Raw genomic sequence first — 24,663 nt, forward strand, 5'->3', positions numbered from 1 at the left:
GTGTCTGCTTTGTACCCGTGGGATTTTAACTGATGGAGGTGACCCAGTGAGGACGTGGGGAGGCCAATGGCACTGAGAGGCCTCCTCAGGAAGGCAGGGCAGGGCAAGGGGAACAGCTCGGGAATGGCCAGTTTGAAGCACTCCAGTGAGCTCTGGAGTCCAGGGTGGTCCCCAGTTGTGTGGTACCTGACCCTGGGATGACTTAGGGTGAAGGAATCTTGGTTTGGTATGTGAGGCCTGGATAAAGGGGGTACTTGGGGTATAGACTGAGGACTGGCTGGTTTGCATATGAAAGGTATGTCCCCAGCCCAGTGCTTTGCTGTCCCTTAGAACTGGGGAGCCCTGGGAGGTGTGGTCTCTCCCCAGACAGGAAGACTTTCAAGGTGTCAAAATATCAAGACGTACAAAATTTTAAAAAACAAAAACATAATTAATACAGGCAGCAAGCGTGGGAAACAGTTGTGGTACAAGTAGCTTTAGATGGCAGCTATGAACGTGGTTGCAAACCTAACGGGGAGGGAAGATTACTAATCCACTATCTCAGTGGGTATGGCTATCACTTCATTCCTCACATTGATATTAAAGAAGGATAGGGGCTGGGGGCGGCGGCTCACGCCTATAATCCCAGCACTTTGGGAGGCTGAGGCAGGCAGATCATTTGAGGTCTGGGGTTCGAGACTACTCTGACCAACATGGTGAAACCCCATCTCTACTAAAAATACAAAAAAATTTAGCCATGCATGGTGGCACATGCCTGTAGTTCCAGCTACTTGGGAGGCTGAGGCAGGAGACTCACTTGAACCCGGGAGGCGGAGGCTGCAGTGAGCCGAGATGGCGCCACTGACTCCAGCTTAGGTGACAGAGCAAGATTCCATCTCAAAAAAAAAAAAATAGGTTAAATATTTTATTAATGTTGATTTTGACAGGTAATAGCAGGTTGCTCAATTTTACATAATTAGAAAACATAAATATTCATGCAGAATCTAATACTGGATCAAAATTAATATCCAACTGGATTCTGTTTATTAAAGAATATCAACACTTGGCCGGGTGCAGTGGCTCAGGCCTGTAATCCCAGCACTTTGGGATGCCAAGGCAGGCAGATCACCTGGGGTTAGGAGTTCAAGACCAGTCTGGCCAACATGGTGAAACCCCGTCGTACTAAAAATACAAAAAAATTAGCCCAGCATGATGGTGGGCACCTGTAATCCCAGCTACTCGGGAGGCTGAGGCAGAAGAATTGCTTGAACCCAGGAGGCAGAGGTTGTAGTGAGCTGAGATTGTACCACTGCACTCCAGCTTGGGTGACAGAGTGAGATTTTGTCTCAAAAAAAAATTTAAAAATAAACAGCATCTCCCGCTTGCCAAACATAAATGTTCACCAAGCCAGGGACAGTGTCTGCCTGGGCCCCGGTGGGTCCCCTGCCCAAGATAAGCCACATATACAGGGACCCAGACGGAAACTGCCAGGTCGAGACATGCTGTAGGTGGCAGGCAAGGTCGGTTTAACTGATGACCAGACACATTCTGATTTTGGAGGTAATAAAAGATGAGGCCAGGCGAGGTGGTTCATGCTTGTAATCCCAATGCTTTGGGAGGCCAAGGCAGGAGGATTTCTTGAGGCCAGGTGTTTGAGACTGGGGACAACATAGTATGACCCTGACTCTACTAGCCGAACATCTCAAGGGCTCACTGCCTCCTCCCCCAACAGAAGGTAGGCTGTGATGGTGTGATCGGCTCCAGCAAGCAGGAAGACAAGTGTGGCGTGTGTGGAGGGGACAACAGCCACTGCAAAGTGGTCAAGGGCACGTTCACACGGTCACCCAAGAAGCACGGTGAGTGAGTCCCTGCCCTCTGCCCTGGAGCCTGGATGCCTGCAGTAGCTCATGCCCAGACAGCTGCGGGCCTGACTCATCCTGGGACTGTCCAGGGTCATGACTATTCTGGGGAGGGGGAGAGGTCTGTGACAGTGATGGGGAGGGAGAATCCTAAGTCGGGGACAGCCCCAGCTGGGTGCCAGGGTGGGTGGAGAAGAGGAGAGTGGGGGCCTGAGTCACAGGAGTCAGAGTGGAGAATGCCCGGGTTGGGCCTTAGAGACTAGCCCAGAGGCAGCAGCTTTCCTGGTGGCCCCTCTCAGGTGGGTGCTCAAAGCCAGAGAAATACCAGCGTCCTGGGAGAGCCCCCAAGGGAACTGCTTTGAAGAGCGAGGCCCCTCCTTGCATTGTGCGAATTTGAGCAGCCCTTTCCCTTCTCAGTTTGCTGTGTCTTTCCACATCAAAAAAGGTTACATCAAGATGTTTGAGATCCCCGCGGGAGCCAGGCACCTGCTCATTCAGGAGGTAGACGCCACCAACCACCATCTGGGTGAGTCTCAGAGCCGGACAACTCAGCGTCCTTAAGACCTGGCTCCTCTGGGATCAATGGGCAGTGCTAGGGGTCAGGGGCCTGGGTTGTACAGCTGTGACCTGAGCCAGGGCAGCCCCTCCCCAACTTGTCCCTCTGCTCAGCCCACCTGGGCCCTTTCCCAGGGTCCTCCCTTTGTGGAGAGGCCAGGGTTTGGGATCAGAGGGCTCCACTTGGCAGCAGCTGTGAAAGGACGTATATCCAAAACATGTGTCCCTCAGTCTACAGGATGACTCCCTGTCACCTGTTCTCACGGTTGGGGTGGGAAGGCAGGCAGGGTCTGCAGGCAGCAGGGTCCTGGGCAGCCCTCCCATCCCCACAGCAAGGCAACTGGCAGGTGGGCGCACACAGTGCACTTATATTTTCAATCCATTTAATTTTAAATTCAAGAGATTCCAGCTAAAATAGGGATTCTGGTATCTCCTGGAAATATGGATGTTCTCACTCCTCTGGGTGCCCCTTTCCACGAAGCAGCACTGCCTGGGAGACTGCGCCCTCCCAGGCCACGCGGGAGGCTCTCACGGCCTGTCCGCCCTTCCCCTGCAGGTGCCTGGGCCCTGCCTTCTGGGGACTCGTGGGCCAAGGTCAGAAGTGATACCAGGGACTGCTGGGCCCCTGGATAAGTCCCTTCCCCAGTCTGAGCCCCACATTCATCCCTGTCCCCAGGAGGCTGGACAGGGTCGGGGCTCCCACGCTGCCTGACAAACACACCATGCCCTTTTGTTTTATTTTATGTTGTTTTTATTTAGAGACAGGGTCTCACTCTCTTTTGATACTCATTTTTTCTTACCTTTTTTTTTTTCTTTTCTTTTTTTTTTTTTTTTTTTTGAGTCTCGCTCTGTCGCCCAGGGTGGAGTGCAGTGGCCCGATCTTGGCTCACAGCAAAACAACCTCCGCCTCCCGGGTTCACACCATTCTCCTGCCTCAGCCACCCGAGCAGTTGGGACTACAGGCGCCCGCTACCACGCCTGGCTAATTTTTTGTATTTTTACTAGAGACAGGGTTTCACCGTGTTAGCCAGGATGGTCTCCATCTCCTGACCTCATGATCCACCTCCCTCGGCCTCCCAAAGTGCTGGGATTACAGGTGTGAGCCACCGCGCCCGGCCTCTTACTCATCTTAAGAGGAAACTTTAGATTGCTACCCTAAATTCAAAAATCTGTACCACTTGCCTGAAGCAGAAAGTGAACAGAAAAGTCAGTTTCTGAACAAAAGACATTTCTGTGCCAACACTGCTTCCTGCCACCGCCTGTGGGGCTGAGGCCGCTCTCCGTGGAAAGAGAAGTCAGGGGCCTGTGCCACCAATCAGAGGCTTTGTTTGTGAGTTGACAGAATTACAGGGGACGTGGCAGGGAATGATTCTCTGACTAGTGCCCTGTTTGCAGCTCTACTCACGCCACCCGGCTGCCCCGCAGCAGCCGCCCCCCACACTGCAGAAAGCATGGGGCTTCCTGGCTAGCCAAGTCCTCTGCTCCTAGATGACCTGAGTGTCGCCCAATCGGGCCAGGCCTCTTCCGGACCTGTGGGGAGCTGCTGGGGCCTCGGCTGGGCCATGGTCACTGATGGGGGTTCCGCTGCTTCAGCCGGACATCTGCTCACCCCATGGCAGGAAGCCCCTACCCCAGCAGGGTCCAGTGCTCGCCTGTCCAGCAGATGCCCTGCACTGGGTAGAGACCCTTCCCAGCCATCCTGCCCAGGGTGGCCTCTAAGTGCCCACTGAGTGCTCCCAATAGGCTGTCGGTAGGTGGCCTTGGCAGCTACTGAGGGGCTTCCAAGGGGAGCCGGCACCTCCAGGGCTGGTGGGGGCAGAGGCTGTGAGTCGAGGGTAATCTGGTCCCAAGGGAGCAGTGATGGGCAAGCAGGGATAGGCTGTCGGTAGGTGGCCTTGGCAGCTACTGAGGGGCTTCCAAGGGGAGCCGGCACCTCCAGGGCTGGTGGGGGCAGAGGCTGTGAGTCGAGGGTAATCTGGTCCCAAGGGAGCAGTGATGGGCAAGCAGGGCTCCCAGAGCCCTTTGGGCTGTCGTGGCACAGAGGAAACTGGCGGGGGGCAGCCAGAGAGATGAGGGGTCTGGCTGCCCACCACTCCCCGACCAGCCCAAACCAGTGGGCCTGGGTCCTGCCCTTGGGTGACCACAACAGGCGACTTGGTCTTGCCATTCTCAGCCGTCAAGAACCTGGAGACAGGCAAGTTCATCTTAAATGAAGAGAATGACGTGGATGCCAGTTCCAAAACCTTCATTGCCATGGGCGTGGAGTGGGAGTACAGGGACGAAGACGGCCGGGAGACGCTGCAGACCATGGGCCCCCTCCACGGTACCATCACTGTTCTGGTGAGTCTGGGCAGGGCTGGGCCCAGGCAGGGGTGCGGGTGGCCACTGGGGGAGGGATGGGGGTGCCTGGGACACTGAGCCTCCTGACCCTTCAGGTCACACTCTGCATGGCCCCTTTGGCCTGCCCTTGGCTCCAAGGGGCTCCGACTTCATCAGAGCCAGGAAGGGACATGCGTCCACGAGTCGGGGCTCTGGACCCCACATGGCCCCTAGGTGACCTTGGGCACACTCGACCTTTGAGGGTTTGGGTTTCACCATCTGAATGACATTCACAGCTGCCATCAGCATGCTCGTTCGAGTGTGCTGTTACGCTGGAACCTGGTAACACTCCGGGAGGTGACAGTCAGGGTCCGGGAAGCTAGATGCCCAGACCCAGGCTGCGCTGGAGTGCGTCTCTAAGCAGGATGGGACCCCAGATCTCCTGGTTATAGGAAAGTACCAAGGGGCTGGATTTTCAAATCACTTTTTTTTTTTTTTACATGGTTTCGACGAGGTCAGATCACTTTTTAAAATTTAATTTTAACTGCATAGGGATATCTTTTATTTGTCAAAAAAGGTACACATCGGCTGGGCGCGGTGGCTCACGCCTGTAATCTCAGCACTTTGGGAGGCCGAGGCGGGCGGATCACGAGGTCAGGAGACCGAGACCATCCTGGCTAACATGGTGAAACCCCGTCTTTACTAAAAATACAAAAAATTAGCCGGGCCTGGTGGTGCACACCTGTAGTCCCAGCTATTCGAAGGCTGAGGCAGGAGAATGGCATGAACCCGGGAGGCGGAGCTTGCAGTGAGCCGAAATCGCGCCACTGCACTCCAGCCTGGGCGACAGAGCGAGACTCCATCTCAAAAAATATATATATATATATACCCATCACAAATAAGGCTCTCATGCTCTGGAGCCCCTCCCCTAAGGTGGGCATGCTGGCATTGGGATTAATCTGCCAGGCCCCAGCGCTCCACACGTGGGTGAGCCAGGTATGCCCCGTGTACCCCATGCCACCCTGCCCGCCTCACCTACAGTGACTTCTTGCCCCCTGAAAGTGCCTTTGGTGACCTGCCTGCATCAGTGTGTGAACAGTTGGTCCTCGGTACTCGCGGTTTCTGTATTTGCAAATTCACCTGCTCACTAACATTGATTTGTGAGCCCCAGATGGACATGCACAGAGCGGTGAAGTGTGAGTTCCCTGACACACGTGTTCCCAGTGGAGGTGGAAGCAACTCGGCACGCTGTCTGCTTGTTTCCGCTCTCATCCCACAAATGGGTTTTTTCTGCAGTCTGTTGAGTGTCACATATGTCACATTTTGTGCTACTTTGGGGGTGATTTCACTGTTTAAAATCACCCCGAGCCTATTGCTGAAGTGCTGTCCAGTGTTCCTAAGCCCAGGAAGTAGTGTTGTCTTAAGAAGAAAATACGTGTGTTGAATAAGCTTCGTTCAGGCATGGGCTGCAGTGCTATTGACTGTGAGTTCAGTGTTAATGAATCACAGTCAATATCAAATAAAGTGTCTTTAAACAGACTCACAAATAGGCCAGGCGCAGTGGCTCATGCCTATAATCCCAGCACTTTGGGAGGCCAAGCCAGGTGTATCACCCGAGGTCAGGAGTTCAAGACCAGCCTGGCCAACATGGTGAAACCCCGTCTCTATTAAAAATACAAAAATTAGCCAGACGTGGTGGCAGGCACCTGTAATCCCAGCTACTTAGGAGGCTGAGGCAGGAGAATGGCTTGAACCCGGGAGGCGGAGGTTGCAGTGAGCCGAGATCATACCACTGCACTCCAGCCTGGGCTACAAGAGTGAAACTCCATCTCAAAAACAAAAACAAACAAAAAAATAGACTCACACAGAAAACCAGGTTATATATTGATTGAGTAACAAAAATGTTGAGACAGAGGCTCACGGGAACCTCTCCGTGTGCCCCTGGGGTAAAGGCTCTGTGTTCATGAATGCGGTGCTCAGGGCAACTTCATGGACGGTAGCTGCCATGATTGATGAGACTCCTCTGGAGTCGGCCTCGGCTGCCGTTCCTAAGCTGGCTGGGAAGCGTGGAAGGCAGGCCAGGCACATCAAGGCCTCTTGGGCTGGCACAGGTCATCCCGGCGGGAGACACCCGGGTCTCACTGACGTACAAATACATGATCCATGAGGACTCACTCAATGTCGACGACAACAATGTCCTGGAAGATGACTCTGTGGTCTACGAGTGGGCCCTGAAGAAGTGGTCTCCGTGCTCCAAGCCCTGTGGCGGAGGTGAGGGGGTCTCGGAGTTGGGGACCTGGGTGACATGAGGGTGGCCACGAGAAGGTAGGGAGCCTCCCTGGGGTGGGGCCCAGCGTGAGCAGGGACCTTTGCCTGGGTGGGTGAGGGCTTAGCGGCACTGGAGGGGCCAGCAGGTGGGCAGGAAGGGTGGGTGCTGGGGCATTGGGTCCAAGGTGGCCGAAGGGCGTGTGGGGCATGGACCATGTATGTATTTGTGGGCCCGCTTCAGTGTGGGGGTGACAGGCTGGCCTGGCGGGAGGTTGATGTGGGGGCGGCTCAGAAGGATCACGCCATGGCATTGGCAGGATTGCACAGGCAAGACTCCGGCAGTGCAGATGCCACCCCCAGAGGCTTCTCCCTCTGTTCACTGGGAAAAGCCTCCCAGATGTTTCTGGGGCAGGGCTGAGCACGGAGGGGTCCTGCCCACATTGGACCCCAGATGTAGGACACAGAGGTGGACAGGAAGCACTGATCTGTCCTGCGTACTCACTGCTCCTGGGGGCTGGGCAATACCAGGCAAGTGGCCATGACAGACCTCCCTTGATGCCATGCTGAGCCCACACCTGGAGGACAAGGAGCTCACCAAGAGGTGGGGTCATTCCCTGGCCCAGGCAGAAGGAAGGGTCCGGGTCCTCTTCCGGGGCCCCTGTGCACCCCTGGCCCTACACCAGGCCTGGATTTCATCAGTACATCCACTCCTGGTGATTCCCGCGAATCTCCTGGGCCTGTCTGCTCTTCCCGTCTTCCTGGCCATTCCCCTGGTCCTGGCACCTTCCTCTGGACTGGCCCTTGTGTGTCCACTCTCACTCTAAAGTGACCTTTTGAGGGGACACATCAGACAGTGTCTCTTCCTGGTGTCACAGTCTTCAGCAGCTTTCTCTATTCTCAGAATAAAAACCAAAATGCTCCTCACGGCCTCCAGGGTTGGGGCAACTTATTGGTCTCTCCCGGTATATTTCCACCCTGTGCCTCACCCCCCGGTCCTGGCCACGCTGGCCTTGAGGGCTTTTCCTGGACACACCGTGTCCCCCCTTGGGTCCTCTGCGCAGGCTTCTCCTCGCCTGAGCCCCTCCACCGCCTTTCCACCACGTCAGCCTCCCAGCCTCCGCTTCCTGATGCCTCCAGGCACCCAGAGGAGGCCGGGCTTTATCCCCGTGCTTTCTTTGGTCTCACCCAGCAGGCCAGGGTTTTGCAGCCTGGGCATCTCTGACATTTTGGGCTCTGTCACTGTCCGCCATGGGGGCTGTCCTGTGTACTGTGGGGTGCCGAGCAGCATCCCTGGCCTTTGCCCACCAGATGCCAGTAGCACCTCTTCCCCCAGTTATGACAACCAAAAATGTCCCAGACATGGCCAAATGTCCCCTGCTGGAGAAAATCACCCAGGTTGAGCACAGCTGCTCCGGGCCTGTGGGAGGAAGCATGCGGGCTGCGGGCCCAGTGCTTCCCCGGTCCTGGCTTGCACCAGGCCTGCTGGGCATGTGAGGTCACGGTAGACGCGGCGCCCTAGCAGTAGAGAGGAAATAGGGCCTCCACTCTGACCCAGGAGCCCAGTGAGGGAGAAGCAGTCTAGGGAGAAAGTGGCTTCTCTGCTGCCCTCCCGCCCCTCCGCCTGGGGCACACCAAGCCTCCCCGCAGCCAGCCGCAGGCTCGATGCCCTGCCCACCCTTATCGTCATCACAAGGGTGAGCAGGAGAATGAGGCCAGCACTGCTGGTGAAGCCCACCCCTCCTTGCCCGGTGGGTGGGACGTGCTGCCCCACCGAGCCCCCTCGAGCTCTCTGTCTTCAGGGTCCCAGTTCACCAAGTATGGCTGCCGCCGGAGGCTGGACCACAAGATGGTGCACCGCGGCTTCTGTGCCGCCCTCTCGAAGCCCAAAGCCATCCGCCGAGCGTGCAACCCGCAGGAGTGCTCCCAGCCAGTGTGAGTGCCCCCACCTCGGGCTCCCACTAGAGGCGAGAGGCCAGGGGCCACCAGGGGTCCCATGCTTGGAGGTGTGGGGCCTGGGCCTGGCATCCTCCAGGGCATTTGACAAAGTCTCTCTCACCACATTTCACGGAATCTAAGATGCTGCAGGGCAGAAGGTGCACCCCAGCTTCAGACCCACCAGACTGAACAGTTATGTGCATCTTAGACGTGACAAGAAACAGTGATGCCCAGATGGGGAAAAGGAGGTTCAGAGGCCCGGGGCTTGCCTCCTGGCCCTGTCATAGATGTTTCTTAAATAGTGGCTTTGATGCTCAGGCCCTGGGGCTGGGCCCAGCTGCATTTCTGGGCCCAGGGACCTCAGTGGGGAAGACGGTAAATGGGCAGGTGGGAGCCACATAGGACAGGGTGCTGAGGGAATCCACAGTGCTCTTGAACTCTGCCCAGAAGGATTTGTGACGTCAGCAGAAGGTGAGGCCAGGTAGCAGGGCCCAGACCCTAAGGAGGCTGGGAAACCTCTTGAGGCCAGGGCCCTCCACAGCCACCAGCTCCACCAAGGTCTCCCAGTGCTGAAATGCATGGGACTCATCATCAGTAGGACCTATGGCAGCTGAGCCTCAGTTTCCCCTCTGTGCAAGCCTGGATGGCCAGCATCTTAGTGAGAATAAGAGAAGGTGCACCGGGGAGGGGAGCAGGCTGCCCTCTGTTCTCGCTGTCTACCTGGGCTGCAGGGAGCAGCGCTGGAGCTCAGCGAGCGGGTTCTCCAGGTGCTGCAGAGGCCTGACCGTGCACTGCTCTGCCCTGGCAGGTGGGTCACAGGCGAGTGGGAGCCATGCAGCCACAGCTGTGGGCGGACAGGCATGCAGGTACGCTCCGTGCGCTGCATTCAGCCCCTACACAACAACACCACCCGCTCCGTGCACACCAAGCACTGCAACGACGCCCGGCCCGAGAGCCGCCGGGCCTGCAACCGCGAGCTCTGCCCTGGTCGTTGGCGAGCCGGGCCCTGGTCCCAGGTGAGCAATCCCCCAATCCCGTGTCCTCAGCTCCCAAACTGAGCTTGGGTGGGACTGGGGTGACCAGAGCATTCCCCTTTGGCAGTGGGTCTGGATGTAGCTGCTGTCCTGAGCCATATCCTGTGGGTTTCACGGCACCAGTGGGTGCCACGTGGTCAGTGCTGTGCTAAGAAACCAGTGGAATGTGTGTCTTTACTGCACAGGCAGAGGCTTCTGTCTGATACGGCATCTGGAATCCCAGGAAACTGAGGGTAGCCTGGGCTCCAAGGCCCAGTGGGATGTTCAGGGCTCCAGGATCCTAGGGGAGGCCTGGGTCTCATGCAGAGGTGGGAGGGGTATCTAGGAGGCCAGCCAAACTTGCAGGAGGGGAGATCAGCAGGGCATGCTTAGGCTTGTGCTGGGAGGAAGAATGAGGATGGACTGAAGGGCTACAGGGGTGGTCCTAGAGGCAGGGCCTGAGAGCCAGCCGAGGCCAGACCAGAGCTGACGTGAGCTCTGACAGCCCAGTCACATGTAGGGCCCACGCTGGCAGAGCTGGAGGAGCATGTGTCAGGGGCTCCCCAAGACCACCGTCAGGCTCAGTAATCCACTAGGAGGACTCAGACTCAGAAGCGGGACTCAGGGACTCAGAAGCGGGATTCGCGGACTCGCAGTTGCAGGGGCTTACAGTGAAAGGATACAGAGTAGAATCGGGAAAAAGAAGTCACAGGCGAGGAGGTTGGGAGGAATCCAGGCGCAGGCTCCCGGTGTCCCCTCCCAGTGGGGTCACAGAAATGCCCTGAATTCTCCCTGCACCCATGTGTGGCAATGCACGTGAAATGCTGCCAACCAGGGAAGCCCACCAGAGCTTGGGCGTCCAGGCTTTTCACTGGGGTCAGCTACGTAGGTGTGACCTCAGACTTTAGAGGAAAAGCAGGTGTTCTCCATCCATCATCGCTGGTGTGAACTACCAAGACCAACTGGTACTGTGTGACCGAAGGCCTCAAGCATGCAAAAGCACTCTTAATGGGTGGAACCTTCCATGAGCTTGGTTCCCAGGAGCTGCACAAGGACTGGGCACAATGGCTTATCCCTGCAATCCCAGCACTTTGGGCGGCGAGGCGGGTGGATCGCTTGGGTTCAGGTGTTAGAGACCAGCCCGGGCAGCATGGCAAAACACCGTCCTTACAAAAAATTTTAAAAATTAGCCAGGTGTGGTGGTGTGTGCCTGTACTCCCTGCTCCTCGGGAGGCTAAGGTGGGAGGATTGCTTGAGCCTGGGAGGTGGAAGTTGCAGTGAGATGATACCGTGCCACTGTACTCCAGCCTGGGCCACATAGTGAGATCCTGTCTCAAAACCGATAACAAAAGGAAAACAAAAACAAAAACCGGCCTTTGTTGGGAATGTGCAGGCTTTGAGCAATGCAGGTCTGCTGAGTCGGCCTTGTCCTGCGCATGTGGTGAGGACTGGAGAGTTTTCCTCGGGCAGGGCTGGGCATGACTGCTCCTTCTGGCACCTCCTGGTCAGTGTGGCGGAGCAGCGGGGGTGCTGGGGGCCGCAGGAGCCAGTGAGGGCACCAGTGGTAGAGCCTTGTGTCCAGGACTGTGGGGCGCTTACTGGCACCTCCTAGGCTGAGTCAGAGCTTTCACAGTGCCCCACCCCAACCCCTGCCCAGGGCACAGCAGGTTTTCCTGGGCCCTGGACCTCCTCCAGCCAGAGAAGGGAGGCTGTCATTGAGAGCCCAGCAGTGCCAGGCCTATGCCAGTCTGTGTATGGGCAGAGAGACAGGCATGTGGGTCCCTTCTTTAGACCCCAGGAGATTGGAGCAGCCCCCGAGGGTGGGGCAAGACAGCCTCTAACCCCACTCTCCCCACTGTCCCACGTGTCCTCCTGAGTGCCTGGGTCATGTGCCTGGGGACCGTGGGCTCCTCCAGCTCTGCCAGCATGGGCCCTGCATGGGAGGTGAACCCTGCCTGGCGACTCTCCCCCTGCAGTGCTCGGTGACCTGTGGCAACGGCACTCAGGAGCGGCCAGTGCTCTGCCGCACCGCGGACGACAGCTTTGGCATCTGCCAAGAGGAGCGGCCTGAGACGGCGAGGATCTGCCGGCTTGGCCCCTGTCCCGGTAAGCCCTCTCTCTGCAGCCCCTGCCCCTGCTCCCAGCATGCCGCCGTCCAGGGCGGGGTTGTCGGACTTGGTTCAGGCAAATCTGGCTCTTGCCAGAGAGTAGCTGGACACAGCATCTGTGAGTGGAGAAGTGGAGCGCTGAGGCCAGGTCTGAACCTTTGCCTGTCAGGAAATGGAGGGAGCTGTGTGGAGCTGACTCGCCCCTGCCTGCTTTCAGGGCACTGCAGACTCGTGGTGACAGCAGGACTTGGTCAGCTAGGGAGTGCCTGGTACCCATGGTGTAGGGGGTGCCTGTGTGAGTAGAGGGTGTGCTCTGTGCCCTTCGAGGAGAACCAGAATACCCACTGCTCACAGATGCCTGGCCAAATGCTGTACATGGGCCACGTCTAAGGTCTCCACACAGCTCAAGACTAGACCCTGCCTGCCACAGTTCCCTTCTACAGTGGAGGGAGCTCTGGGGGGTCTAGGCACCTGCCCCCAGTTGCGGAGCGTGGGTCCGGGATCTCTCATTCCCACGGCTCTGCTCTGTCCAAGTTTTCGGGGAGCTCAGAGCTGGAGTCGAGTCAGCAGGTGGAACCTGGGGAGGGGGCAGGGTGCAGAGGCAGAGAAGCTGGCCCAGAAAAGGAGGCGGCAGGGCCTGCATGCCAGGGCAGCGGGAGAGACGGGATCGCTGAGACCCAGGATGCCGTCAGGAGGGGCAGGAGGTGGGCGTGGACTTGGCAGTGAGGACCATTTCTGGGGGGGGAGGGGGTTGATGGGGAGGCCGGGACGGGAAGGCCTTGAATGACACTTCCCCAGGACCCCGGGGAGACCCGGAGCCTCTCTGCCTGGGGTGGGGGCCCCAGCCTGGTGCCCCGCAGCCGCAGCCCCTCTCTCCTCCCTCTAGGAAACATCTCAGACCCCTCCAAGAAGAGCTACGTAGTTCAGTGGCTGTCCCGCCCGGACCCCGACTCGCCCATCCGGAAGATCTCGTCAAGTAACCGACCCGTTTATAACTCTGCCTCTGCCCTCCAGTGCATGCCCTGCGCCCTGTGGAGCTTGCCTTGGGCCCCCCTCCTCTCTGTCTATGGAAAGCTCCCCTGACTCTCCGGGCGCGCTCTGGGGTGACCGTTTTCTCCCGGGCCTCTGAGCTCGGCGTCTGCTCCGGGCCACGCTGCCTGCTGGCGGGGCCAGCCTCGCCGAGGCGTGGCGGGGGCTCGGGCCTCTGCTGGGGCCGGAACCTGGTTGGTGATGGCTTGTGAAGGGGCAAAGATCTGTCGTGGTTGCAGGAGGGGCCGGTGGCCAAAGGGCGACCGTCTGTCCGGGCCGAGCCCGCCCCCAGCCCCGCCCACCCTTGAGGCGCGGCCTGGGGGGTTTCGGGGGCGCGGTCTTGCGTCGTGCGGGGACCCCACCCCGAGTTTCCGGCACTGCCAGGGGCTTCCCGGCTGCCACCGCTGTCGCTGCTGCTGCTGACCCTTTGCTGAGCGCGTCCTTCTGACTCGTGACACTCTGGCCTGCGTCCACCCGGCCTTTGCGCAACTCACAGCCCCGCCCGGCCCGGCCCTGGCCCGCGGGGGTCCGGTCACGGAGGCGGCAGAGGGGCGCGTCCCTCCGGGTCGGGGCGTGGGGACCCTCCCCACCTCCACTGTCCGCCCATTAGCCCCAATGGCCTTTTCTCATTCGCGCACAGGACCCCTCCGTAGGGCTGAGAGAGAATGTCTGGTGCGGGCCTGCCTCGCCTCCCAGTGTGAACAACTACAGAATTACCTCAATTTTTATTGCTTTTTTGCTTAGAAAAACTATGTAGAAAATGCCTTAAAGTTGAAAGGTAACAGGATTGGCTGCTAGCTCCAGCTTCAGAGGGGGAACGTGGGCCAGGCCGAAGGCAGGGAAGGTATAGGGGAGCTGGTGTGTTCATCCACCTTTGCCAAGGTTAAGGTTTCCAAGTGCAGGCGGCTTCTCTCCCTGGGCTGAGCGGTGCGCACGGCCCGTCTCTGCGGGCTGGAGTCGGCCCTGATGCCCCCCGGCCAGTCGGCGCTGACTGTTGCATGGAGCCCCCGAGGGTGCTCCACAGCGCGGCCTTACACCCGGGGGGCGACCCCCTGGGCCCTGAGCCGCGATCCATGTAGCACTCCGCCCCGCCCCTCCACCCCAGCCACCGCCTCTGTTCACACCGCACCCCTGCCGGGCGGCCGGCCCCTACCCCTGCGGCTCTGACTACTGTTCTGTAAATAACTGGTGTGCACCTGCGTACTAATCTCACGACTGTTAACTTCCAACTTTGACGAGGCCATGCAAGCGACGCGTGCGACTGGGGAAGGTGCAATACTGTCCTGGGCATATGCACTTTGGTTTATCAGGGATATTTTATTAGTGTTTTGTATGTATTTAATGACGTATTCTATAGGTTCCATTGTCGTTGCTTTTCTGGTTTTTTTTTTTATTTTATTTTTATGAGACGTTAGCGTGTGCCAAAGTGACTGTGAAAATGACCTTTTATTCTTACTAATGATGGAAAGACCTCCTGTCATGCATCCCACAAATAAACTCAATAAAAGTTCCGTAAAACTGGGTGCGTGGGTTTGGCAAGCTGATGGCTCCTTCTGTTTTTCACGGCCCAGACACTGAGGAGTGGTGGGCCCTCACTCAGTAGCATTAATCACCCCGGTTTCGACTTTACTGCCCCACACTCCCCACTGCCCAAGATAGATATTTAGGGCCCCTCCCCCTGAAAGGTATATCTCCCCTCCCCAGGCATTTTCCAAAATCTGATAGCAAATCATGCAGACACTCCACCGTGATTCCGGGTTTTGAATCATGTCAAATGAGCACCTCGCAAGAATATCTAGGTTCTATATGGAGGTCTCCTCGTCAGGTAAAGGGATGGAGATGGGTTTCTCCTCATCTTGGGCGCAGAGCCTGTGGAGTGGGAATGTAGGGTCAGTAGCCCAGACATTGCTGGTCCAGGTCACCTGCCGTGAGCCACCAGCAGGTCACTACCCTGGCTCCAGGCACAGTTCTCAGCCTTGGGCTACTTGTTCAGGAAGGGAGAGGTGCCCAGCTGTCTCAGGTGGGGGCTGGGCCAGCCCCGGGAAAGCCTGGGTCGGGAGAGGGGACAGGGCAGTGGTGGCTCTCTGGGCAACCGGCCTGCCCATGTCTTCTAAGGTCTTCCCAGGCAGCCACAGGGCCTGTGTTCTCTCACATTGCTGACAATGGCCAGAAAGAGGGTCTGGGTTCAACAGGGACCTCCTGACCTGGGGCCCAGGCTGTGCCCTGCCCGTGGGAGTCTCACTTCTCCGTTTTCTGTACCACTGAGGAGTCCCACCAGGGAGGGGGAAGAAAGCGTGGGAGACCATGAGAAAGAACAGTGGGGAGCAGCCCAGCATCATGGGGACAGGCCTTGGGTGTAGGGCCAGGCCCAGGGGCTAGCTTGGGGAGAGAGTAACTATGGTAGCGATGGCTGAGTTCAGCCTGCCCAGAGCTCAGACCACTGATCATCAAAAGCAATCGAAGCTTAAGGGAGACAAGGAGCATCAGGGAAAATTGGGTCCGACAGTGCTTCCCTCCACTCAGTCTCTCTTCCCAGAGATGGGTCAGGAGCAACTCCCGCTAAGAGGCTCCTAGGCCCGGGCTGGAGACACCGCCTACAGCCAGCTGCTGAGGAGGGTGCATCTGGAGGAGGGTGCCTCTTGCTTTTTTAATCAGCTGCATGACCTTTTGAATGTTGGCATGGGTGCCTGAGCCCATCACTCCTTTATTGAGAAATGAGAATGAGGTATTCTCCATCCAGCATTTTCCAAAGCATGGGAAATGGAAGGTGATTTGGTGGTGCATAAACATAGCCCGGGCTGCACTGCACTGAGCCGTCCCTTCCTAGTTCCCTTTCTACTTTACCGTGACCTCAGGAAGAAAGCCTTGCTTGCTACCAGCTTTAGCCTCTCACATTTGCTCATTTCCCTTCAGCTCAGAGCCTGGCAGGCAGGAGTCTCTCTCTAGAATTTGATGAGTTAAAGTTTGACTTTGAAATTGACTTAAAAGGATTTAAAACTTTTTTTTTTTTTGTATTCCTATTTAGGGTTACCTTTGTTCACTGCAGTAGTTTTCCATGAGTGGTGGTAGTATAAGGTCTTCTCCTAAAACAAATTTTAAGTTTAAAAAGGAGTTGATTTAAAGGATATGACTAAGCAAATAATAATACAGGTGCTGTTCAGGTGTAGCCAAGATTGTGGCAGTAGCCCACAGTGACTTAAGTTTATGAAAACTGTGTTTACTCTCAATGCTTGACTGTCACTCACTGGAAGACAATAGGTCTCGCTACTTAATTGCTGCTGGAAACTGCTGAAGATCAAGTATCATAAAACCACAGTGATCATCTTGGCAGAGAGGCGTCGCCAGTCATTGTCTCAGGCGCGTCACTCTCCTCTGTGGTCTGTGATAATACTTAAAAATGCACAAACCCTGGGGTATCTTTCAGATCAGTTGGTCGTGATTGCTTTGAAATTTTTCTAGGCTATTTTGAATTTTTTGTGGGATATTTGCATAGTCAAGCTCTTGGCCAGGATTTTATTTCAATTTTGTATTTACTCATTGACGTATTTTTATTTTTAAAAACTAAGAGCAATGCCACCCACTGTTGGGAGAAAATCAGACATAGAAGGTCCAGTATGTAGGACGGGCACAGTGGCTCACGCCTGTAATCCTAGCACTTTGGGAGGCCGAGGCGGGCGGATCACAGGGTCAGGAGATCGAGACCATCCTGGCTAACACAGTGAAACCCCATCTTTGCCAAAAATACAAAAAAATTAGCCGAGCGAGGTGGCGGCGCCTGTAGTCCCAGCTCCTAGGGAGGCTGAGGCAGGAGAATGGCGTGAACCCAGGAGGCGGAGCTTGCAGTGAGCTGAGATTGCGCCACTGCACTCCAGCCTGGGGGACAGAGTGAGACTCTGTCTCAAAAAGATAAAAATAAAAATAAGAAAAAATTAGAAAGTCTAGTATGTAGACTAGGTGGAAGGGGGACCCCACCTGGGGCTGCTGCCCCTCACATTACGGACATTTACAGAGCACTTTCTCATGCCTAGCTCTGACCTAGGCATGCACTTGACCCAGGATCTGTCAGTCTTTTCTGTGAAGGGCCAAGTAGTAAATATTTTGGGCACTGGAGCCCACATGGTCTCTGTCACGGGACTCAGCTCTGCCTTTAGAGTGGGAAAGCAGCTACAAATAAGGAATGCATGGGCTGGGCACAGTGGCTTACACCTGTGATCCCGGCACTTTGGGAGGTCTTGGCGGATCACAAGGTCAGGAGTTCGAGACCAGCCTGGCCAACACACTGAAATGCTGTCTCTACTAAAAATATGAAAATTAGCCGGGCGTGGTGGCACACACCTGTAGTCCCAGCTACTCAGGAGGCTCTTGAACCCAGGGGGCGGAGGTTGCAGTGAGCCAAGATCGCGCCACTGCACTCCAGCCTCAGTGACAGAGCAAGACTTCATCTCAAAAAAAAGAGAAATGCATGGGCATGGCCCTGATCCAATAAAACTTTATTTACAAAACCAGGTGGAGGGAGGGACTTGGCACACTAGCCATAGGTGGCCCACCACTGTACCAGGTTGATGTGATTCCTGCTTTTCAGGGATCCCAGCCTGGTGGGGAAGACAGTGAGGGAGTGGAGATGTGGATAAATGTGTAATACCAGCCTTACTTGTGTGAAGGAAAAAGCACGGGCAACAGGAGAGGGGACAGTGTGCGGCCGGGGTGTCCCTCCCAGCACCATCAGGCCCAGGTTCCCTCCTTTGTCAAAGCCTGTGGGGTAGGGGGTGGGGAGGCTGCCATCAGCTCTTATCCAGGACCCCTGGTGTTCCCCTGAGGGTGGGGCTCAGTGTTTCACACCTTCAGCCTCCCAGGCTGCTGGAGAGGATGGGTTGGGGCAGGGACGGGAGCCCTGTGTCTCCTCCACCCACCGTCAAACAGCACCATCATGTCTGACACCATCATGTCTGAGTCTATCTGTGTCATATATTGGGCATCTGTGTAAGAGTTTTATCTGAGAAGCGCCTTCTGCCAGTTGCAAAATCCTGACAGCCACATCTCAGGATCTTCCGATTTGACTTCTGGCATCTCCCCTGGGCACCAGGCCCTCCCCCTTCCTCCCTGGCATTGTGAGCATGGTTCTTGGGCTCAGTGTCAGGGAGACCCACACTTCTCCTGATGGCTGATGGGTTTTAACTCCCTTTTCATGGTGGACCTGCAGCCAGTCATGTGTTCTCCTTATTTTGGCTGCTTAGAAGCTCAGGGCCAAAGTTGGGCGCCCTCTGATGCATGGGCCTCTCTGCGTTCTTCTTGCCTAGAGCTTTGCTATTTTTAGGTTCAAAATTTACCTGTTTTGAACTTCCTCAGTTATTCACATTGATCTGTTTCATATCTTATCTTTTTTATGCCTTTATGCATTATTTGGTTCACTGTTTTAGGCTCTGGGGCTCTGCCCTTCGGAGCTTTCAGGATAATGAAAATGTCTGGCACTAGTCACGTATCTGAAAATTAGATGTGAGCAATCTTGCATCTGGGAAGGCACAGCCGCTGAGACCGTGTGCTGCAGAGACCTGCTCAAGGAGGTCAGGCGATGCCTGCCTGAGGAAGATGTGCTCCCGCTGCCCCTGAAGGAGGAAGGCTGGTAGCTGGAGGCAGGACAGAGGCATTGCATGTGCAAAGACCCTGTGGCCAGAAGGAGGTCCATGCAGAGCAAGGAGTCTAAGGCCAGAGGGAGGCTGGAGAGGTGAAGGGGACAGGTTAGGGGCTTCAAGTGAGGGCAGGGGGTGGGGGGAGTGTGCCGTGGTCACATCTTCAGTGAGAAAACAGCATTCTGACTGAAGCAGGATAGCTAGATGACATGGGTAAAGAATGGACACAGACCCCTCCCATAGTGCAGCCAAGAGGTCGCTCAGCCAGGGTGGAGGTGGGAGAGGGGGAGGAACAAGGGCATATCTGAGAGTGTCTAGGACAGGGCACCCAGGTATTTGGCTTGTGTTCCTGAAACACCATGCACCGAGACGGGGGGTGGGGGGGTGCAGCAGAAGCCCTAAGCTCACGCTGCAGGGGTTGGGTCTCAGAGGCTTTTGGGACCCACAGGCGCTTAGTGGATTTGGCTTGTAGCAAGTCTGAAGCTTCAGGGGTTTGGGGCTGGTGGTCTGTCACCAGCTTCTAAGGGAAAATTACAGGTTGGAGCAGTGGCCATTAAGAAGCAGGAGAACATCAGAACCACTGGCCCTCGATGGGAGGAGGGGGGTCTTGTCTGTTATTGTGGGGAGTTTCAACGGGTTGGACAGCTTCAGGTGTAGATGGTGCCATATGTTGGTGTATAACTGTAAGATGTGGCTCCCATCCAGTGCCTGACCCTTTCTCCCTCCCTTGCTTCCTTTTGTCCCTCCCTCCCTTTCCTTTTTTCCTTCCTTTCCTTCCTTCAGTTACTCCTTCCTTTCACCCTCTCCCTCCTTCCTTCCTTTCAATAGTAGATGAGTTCAACTAAGGAGAGTGAGGGAAAAGGAGGGCACATCAGGCGTTAGTGTGGGAAAGGTCTGAAGTCATCACTGTGGAGAGTAGAGAGCTGCTGAGGAGAGACCATAACAGGTGGTGTTGGGCTCACGGAGGTCAGTGATTAGGAATTTATAGTGGATTGAGTATTTCCTGTAACATGACTTATTCTTTCTTCTTGAGTGAATTTTTAAAAATAATCTTAATTTTTGTGTTGTGGAATGAGGAGGTGGGGAGAGGGAAGGGGTGAAAACTTGGGAAGAAGACAGAGGGTAAAGAGAGAGTGAGCAAAAGAAGAGGCGATGAACGTAGCTGCAGACAGAGGTCGAGATGGGCCAGAGAGAAGACGGCTGGGTGGAAAGTGAGAGATAATGGTGGCGTCTGTGGAGAGTGGGGGCCCTCCATGCAAGCTGGACCACAGATGACCAATTTCTTGGGTGGAAAGGAAAGAGAAGGATGTGCAGGGTGGAAGGATTAATCTATGTGAGGGCAGCATGTTTCTTTGGGAAATGGCTGGATGCGCAAGGTGGTGGTGCCGTAGGGGGATGGAGCAGAGGCTGAACATGAGGCTGTCAGGTAAGTTGAGGCAAGTGTAAGAGAGCCCATGCAGGTTTGGGTGATTTTTAACTTTCCCTTAGGCTTTGTTCAGTTAAAAGATCATCTGGGGCATTTGAGTCAGAACGAGAGCAACATAAGGGAGTTGTGGAGCATGGCAGGGCCACAGCAGCACTGGGATTTGCTATACTGGGTCTTAGGAATTGACTCTTCTAGGTTTAATTTTGTTATAGTTACTACTTATAGATTATTGTAGAGTCAAGCCTTGCCACAAAATTTCATTGGGGTTACCATTGGGATGTCAAATGTGAAGATGTGATGATGTCCTATTCCTTAAGATGAGTTTGGAATCACTCTGTAAGAACAAACAGGCCTCATTTCTTTCTCAAACTTTAAGAGACACTGAAACATCCAGGTTCAGCTGGGGCCTGCTTGGAAGAGGGAAGCCTTGCTCACAGCTTGTGTGTCAGCACTTCAGGGCAGGGGTCCCTGGACGCTGCCTGCTCTGGGAATGCTCTGACACTGAACCCACACAGACTTTCTGCCTGGGCTCACTTGCCTCTGTGCTGTCTCTGGGCTCTTCCATATGCCTCCTCCAGCAAGCTGCACCCTGTGGGGGAACAAAGTCCCCCTTATCTTGTCCTTTGGTTATCTGTCCCACTTTTCTCTTTCAGAGGGCCACTGCCAAGGCGACAAGTCAATATTCTGTAGGATGGAAGTCTTGTCTCGCTACTGCTCCATCCCAGGTTACAACAAGCTGTGCTGCAAGTCCTGTGACCTGCACAACAACCTCACCAGCGTGGAGGGCAGGACACAGCCACCGCCTGGGAAGCACAACGACATTGATGTGTTCATGCCCACCCTCCCAGTGCCCACTGTAGTCACGGAGGTGCAGCCATCACCAAGCACCCCCCTGGATGTCCCTCTCAATGCCTCCAGCACCAATGCCACAGAGGATCACCCAGAAACCAATGCTGTAGATGAACCCTACAAAATTCATGGCCTAGAAGATGAAGTCCAGCCACCCAACCTAATCCCTCGACGACCAAGCCCATATGAAAAGACCAGAAACCAAAGAATCCAAGAGCTCATTGACGAGATGCGGAAGAAAGAGATGCTCGGAAAGTTCTAATAAAATGGAAAGATAGCATCACTAGCATTTTTTCTTGCTTATAGAGATATTCCATGGGATAGCAAATCCTGTGTCATGGAGATGAAGTCAAAATTCCTGATTCCAAAAGGTTTTGAGAAAACAAAGAGGGGGAATGATGTAAGGAAGATAGGCGTGAGCATGTGGTAACTAGGTTAGCACACGTGCTTCCCAGCCCGGGAGCGACCAAATCCTGCAGTGGTGTCGGGTGTGGAGTGGAGAGGAATATAGAGGCTCTACAGCCTCTGTCAGTGAGGGCAGGGCAAGAGGGATCACTCTGAGAGAAACAAAATAGGCCCCAAGTTGCTAAGCAGTGATTGGGAATCATCCTTTCCTTGGCGGTGATGCATGACATTCCCTAGTGATCCCCAGACACAGCCTGTGGGACTCTTAGGAGAAATGGTGATTTACTGCATAACTGACCAGTTGCCAAGATGAGTACAATGAAGTGGAGGTGATGAACTCAAATGGTCTTCCAGGGCCAGGCAGGTGACCAGGGTGAGTGTAGTGGCCCGCTGGGGACCATGGCCACCCTGACAGCCACACTCACCTGGAGCTGATTGTTGGCTCTGGCCGTTGCTGCCACTGTGAAATCTGTATGTCTCTTCATCTCTGCTCCGCTCTCCCTGGCCTTGCCAGACGGTGTCCTTTGTCGGAAGAAGTCTAGATTTTCACATGAATGAAAACACTCAATCTTTAAAGGTCAACTCAGAATATTTTAAGGAGGCCTCCGCTTGGTCTGATGCAGTCTTGCTAATTAAGAACTAAAGGCCATCTGACCTATTTGGTGCTCATGTTGTATTGCATCTGAATGTCTCCACCGAGTCTGAGCTGTGCAGCTGTCCTCTTCACCCGCGAAAGTAATGAGAATCCTATAACGGGACATAAGGATAGGTCTAAACAGGGTCCATGCCAAGAAAACAGTGGGGTGTCCTCCCAGGCCTCTCCCCTGTCCACTAGTCCTGGCCTTGCTGGCTGCCTTCCAGGCTCTGGGGGAAGAGCTCCTGCATTCTTCCCTGGCCACCTTGGCTTCAGGGCTCCCCAGAGAGCCTCTTCCCTCCCCAAGTACCTGAGAAGGATGAGGGAGGCATGTGCTCCACTGGGAAGGTTCAGTGAGCAGTTCAAGGGCCTGGAATCTCCCTATGGCCAAGCCTAAGGATTCTGGGATCCTGGGCTTTGTGGGCTTTGCTTGCTTGCTGGGAATGGGCTTTCCCTGTCCAGCCCTGCCCCACTCTCGCCTCTGTCTCTTAGAAGCTCCAGACCCCAGCAGTGACCACAAAATGTGGCCTCTGATGGGGGCATAGGGTGGGAGATGGGGAGAGCCTACATTATCTTTTGCTCCTTGAAAACTTTCATAGCTCCTGTTTTCCAGAGCATGGTGCTTTGTGAGCAAGATGCAAGTAAGAGAGAAATAGGAGGAAGGGAGTGGGGGCGGATGGGAGAAGAGTGGATCGGTTTTACCTCTCACCGCATTGGTATTTTATGAAAGTGAAGCTTAAACTTTCCAGGATTACAAGACCCAGGGGCACATTAGCTCCTTAGCTGGGCTTAGCCTGACATAATTCTTAAGCTTTTCCTGTTTAAGAAACTTCTAGAGGCTGTGTACTCTCACCAATCCTCATTCTTCGAGAATTTGTTATTGTTTGTTTCCCCATTATATGGATGAGGCTCAGGATAATAGCATAGTGCCTACCTTCTACTGAGTTTTGAGGTGCTAAATATGTTTGTCTGAGGCTGCACATGTGTGGGTGGGTCTGTGTGTATGATCCAAGGGACAAAATGACGATGTAGGAACCAGCAAGGACAGAATCTGGGCTGATGCTTCAGCCTCCACCTGATGGCTAGCCTCCCGCCCTCCGTCACTGCATCCCACACATGCTGCGCACTGTCCCTGTGTCTCCTGGAGAACCAAACTGGAGAAAACCTTTGTGAGTATCTCGCATAGTACCCCTTCCTTAAGAAGATGTGGTTTAGGGCATGTGTGCAATCCTGCCTCTGTAATTAGGAAATGGAGCCCGAGGCTTTCCATTGTTGGTTGAACCCAGGACAGTTGGTGCTATTCACAGGCTGAAGAACTGGGCGGTTCTTACTTGGGTCTGTCCTAGGATATGGAGGAAATTCAGGACTAACACTAGGCAGACAGTGTGACTCGGTTTACCCAGCTTAGGGGCCTCTGGATGGGAACACTCCATTCCCAGATCTCAGCAGATCAGGGCTTCCTGGCTTGAGGCTGGAAGCCTTTGGGAAGAGGCCCAGCTGGGGCATTCCCTGGGCATCTGTCTTCTGCTGAAGGGAGCAAGGTGCCCTCTGGGACTGACAGCCATGACCCTCTATGCCATCCTCAATCCTTGAGCCATGTATCAAAAGAGTCCTCTAGAGCCGGATGGTCCTCAGAAGTCTCTCTGTCCAAGGAATGGCAACGTTGACTGGGCTCTGAGAAACGATGCAAATCTCCTCTGAGCTGGGGACCACTTGGAGAACCGGCTCAGTGACAGTCTTGATCTTCGCAAGCCAGCTTCTGCATCTGAGAGGCTCCTGACGCCCAGAGGAGGCAGACAGATGTCTTCCAGCTGAGTTTCTAACCGCATGATGAGACTCAGACCTTCCGCTGCACTAGAAAATCTGCAACAGTGTCCCTGACACACTTCTCATTAGTGGGCAGACTCGTGTTAGGTTTGTGGGACCCAGTTCTCTGATTTACTCCTTTTGGAAAACCCATGGAATTTCATGTATAAGCCTTTCGTTTGTATTTTAAGGTTTTTCTGTTTGTTTTGAGTATATAAATGGTGCTCAATAGCAACATCTTAGCAGATGAAGCACTACATTCCTCCTCCCTCCTGTATGACAGGTAGCCGCCATACTGAATCAAGGTGCTGAACTCAAATCACAAAATTCTGGCTTACCGATACAGCAATCAATACATTTTTGTTCTGTAATGTAAAATTTGACTCCTTACTTTTATAACTTATTAAAGTTAAAATGTCTGTGTTTTTGCAAATCATGCCTGCGTTTGTTGTTGTCTTGATTACACTTGTGCCCGTGCCTGGCTGGAACGTGGGTGGAATGGAAGGATGTGCTGCCTTCACAAGGCTGAGAGGTCAGGGCGCTGGGGAGCACTGAGCCACGGCTGCTGAAGGGAGAACCATGCAAAGGGCAGAAGGCACCCGGAAGAAAGGTTCCCTCTCCTAGCTCCCCATGGATCGGCTCTCCACGTCACATGACTGAGCCAAGGGCCGCAACCAAACCTTCAGTTCAGGGAAGAGATGAAGAGTCTCCAGACATCTCCTCCCTGATGACAATCCCTTCTCTCCTGTGATTAGGGTTTCCAGAAGAAATACTAGATGCACAGTTAAATTTGAATTTCAGAGAAACAACACACACACTTTTTTTTTAGCATGAAAATGGGACATATTTAT

General features: G+C 54.8%; 1 protein-coding gene across 1 annotated transcript in view; it reads left to right on the plus strand.

Annotated features, from left to right (window-relative positions):
• ADAMTS2 (ADAM metallopeptidase with thrombospondin type 1 motif 2) overlaps positions 1–24,248 on the plus strand; it is a 236,971-nt gene extending 212,723 nt beyond the window's left edge. The window contains exons 13-21 of the mRNA XM_050794432.1: positions 1,712–1,835; positions 2,284–2,364; positions 4,567–4,733; positions 6,824–6,983; positions 8,780–8,912; positions 9,724–9,931; positions 11,905–12,034; positions 12,923–13,012; positions 20,772–24,248. Coding sequence (XP_050650389.1) covers positions 1,712–1,835; positions 2,284–2,364; positions 4,567–4,733; positions 6,824–6,983; positions 8,780–8,912; positions 9,724–9,931; positions 11,905–12,034; positions 12,923–13,012; positions 20,772–21,229 — 1,551 coding nt within the window. The 3' untranslated portion in view covers positions 21,230–24,248. The remainder of the gene's footprint in view (positions 1–1,711; positions 1,836–2,283; positions 2,365–4,566; positions 4,734–6,823; positions 6,984–8,779; positions 8,913–9,723; positions 9,932–11,904; positions 12,035–12,922; positions 13,013–20,771) is intronic.
• Positions 24,249–24,663: the final 415 nt, after the last annotated feature.

This window comes from Macaca thibetana, chromosome 6, assembly GCF_024542745.1.
Source record: "Macaca thibetana thibetana isolate TM-01 chromosome 6, ASM2454274v1, whole genome shotgun sequence".
Classification (NCBI taxonomy): Eukaryota; Metazoa; Chordata; class Mammalia; order Primates; family Cercopithecidae; genus Macaca; species Macaca thibetana.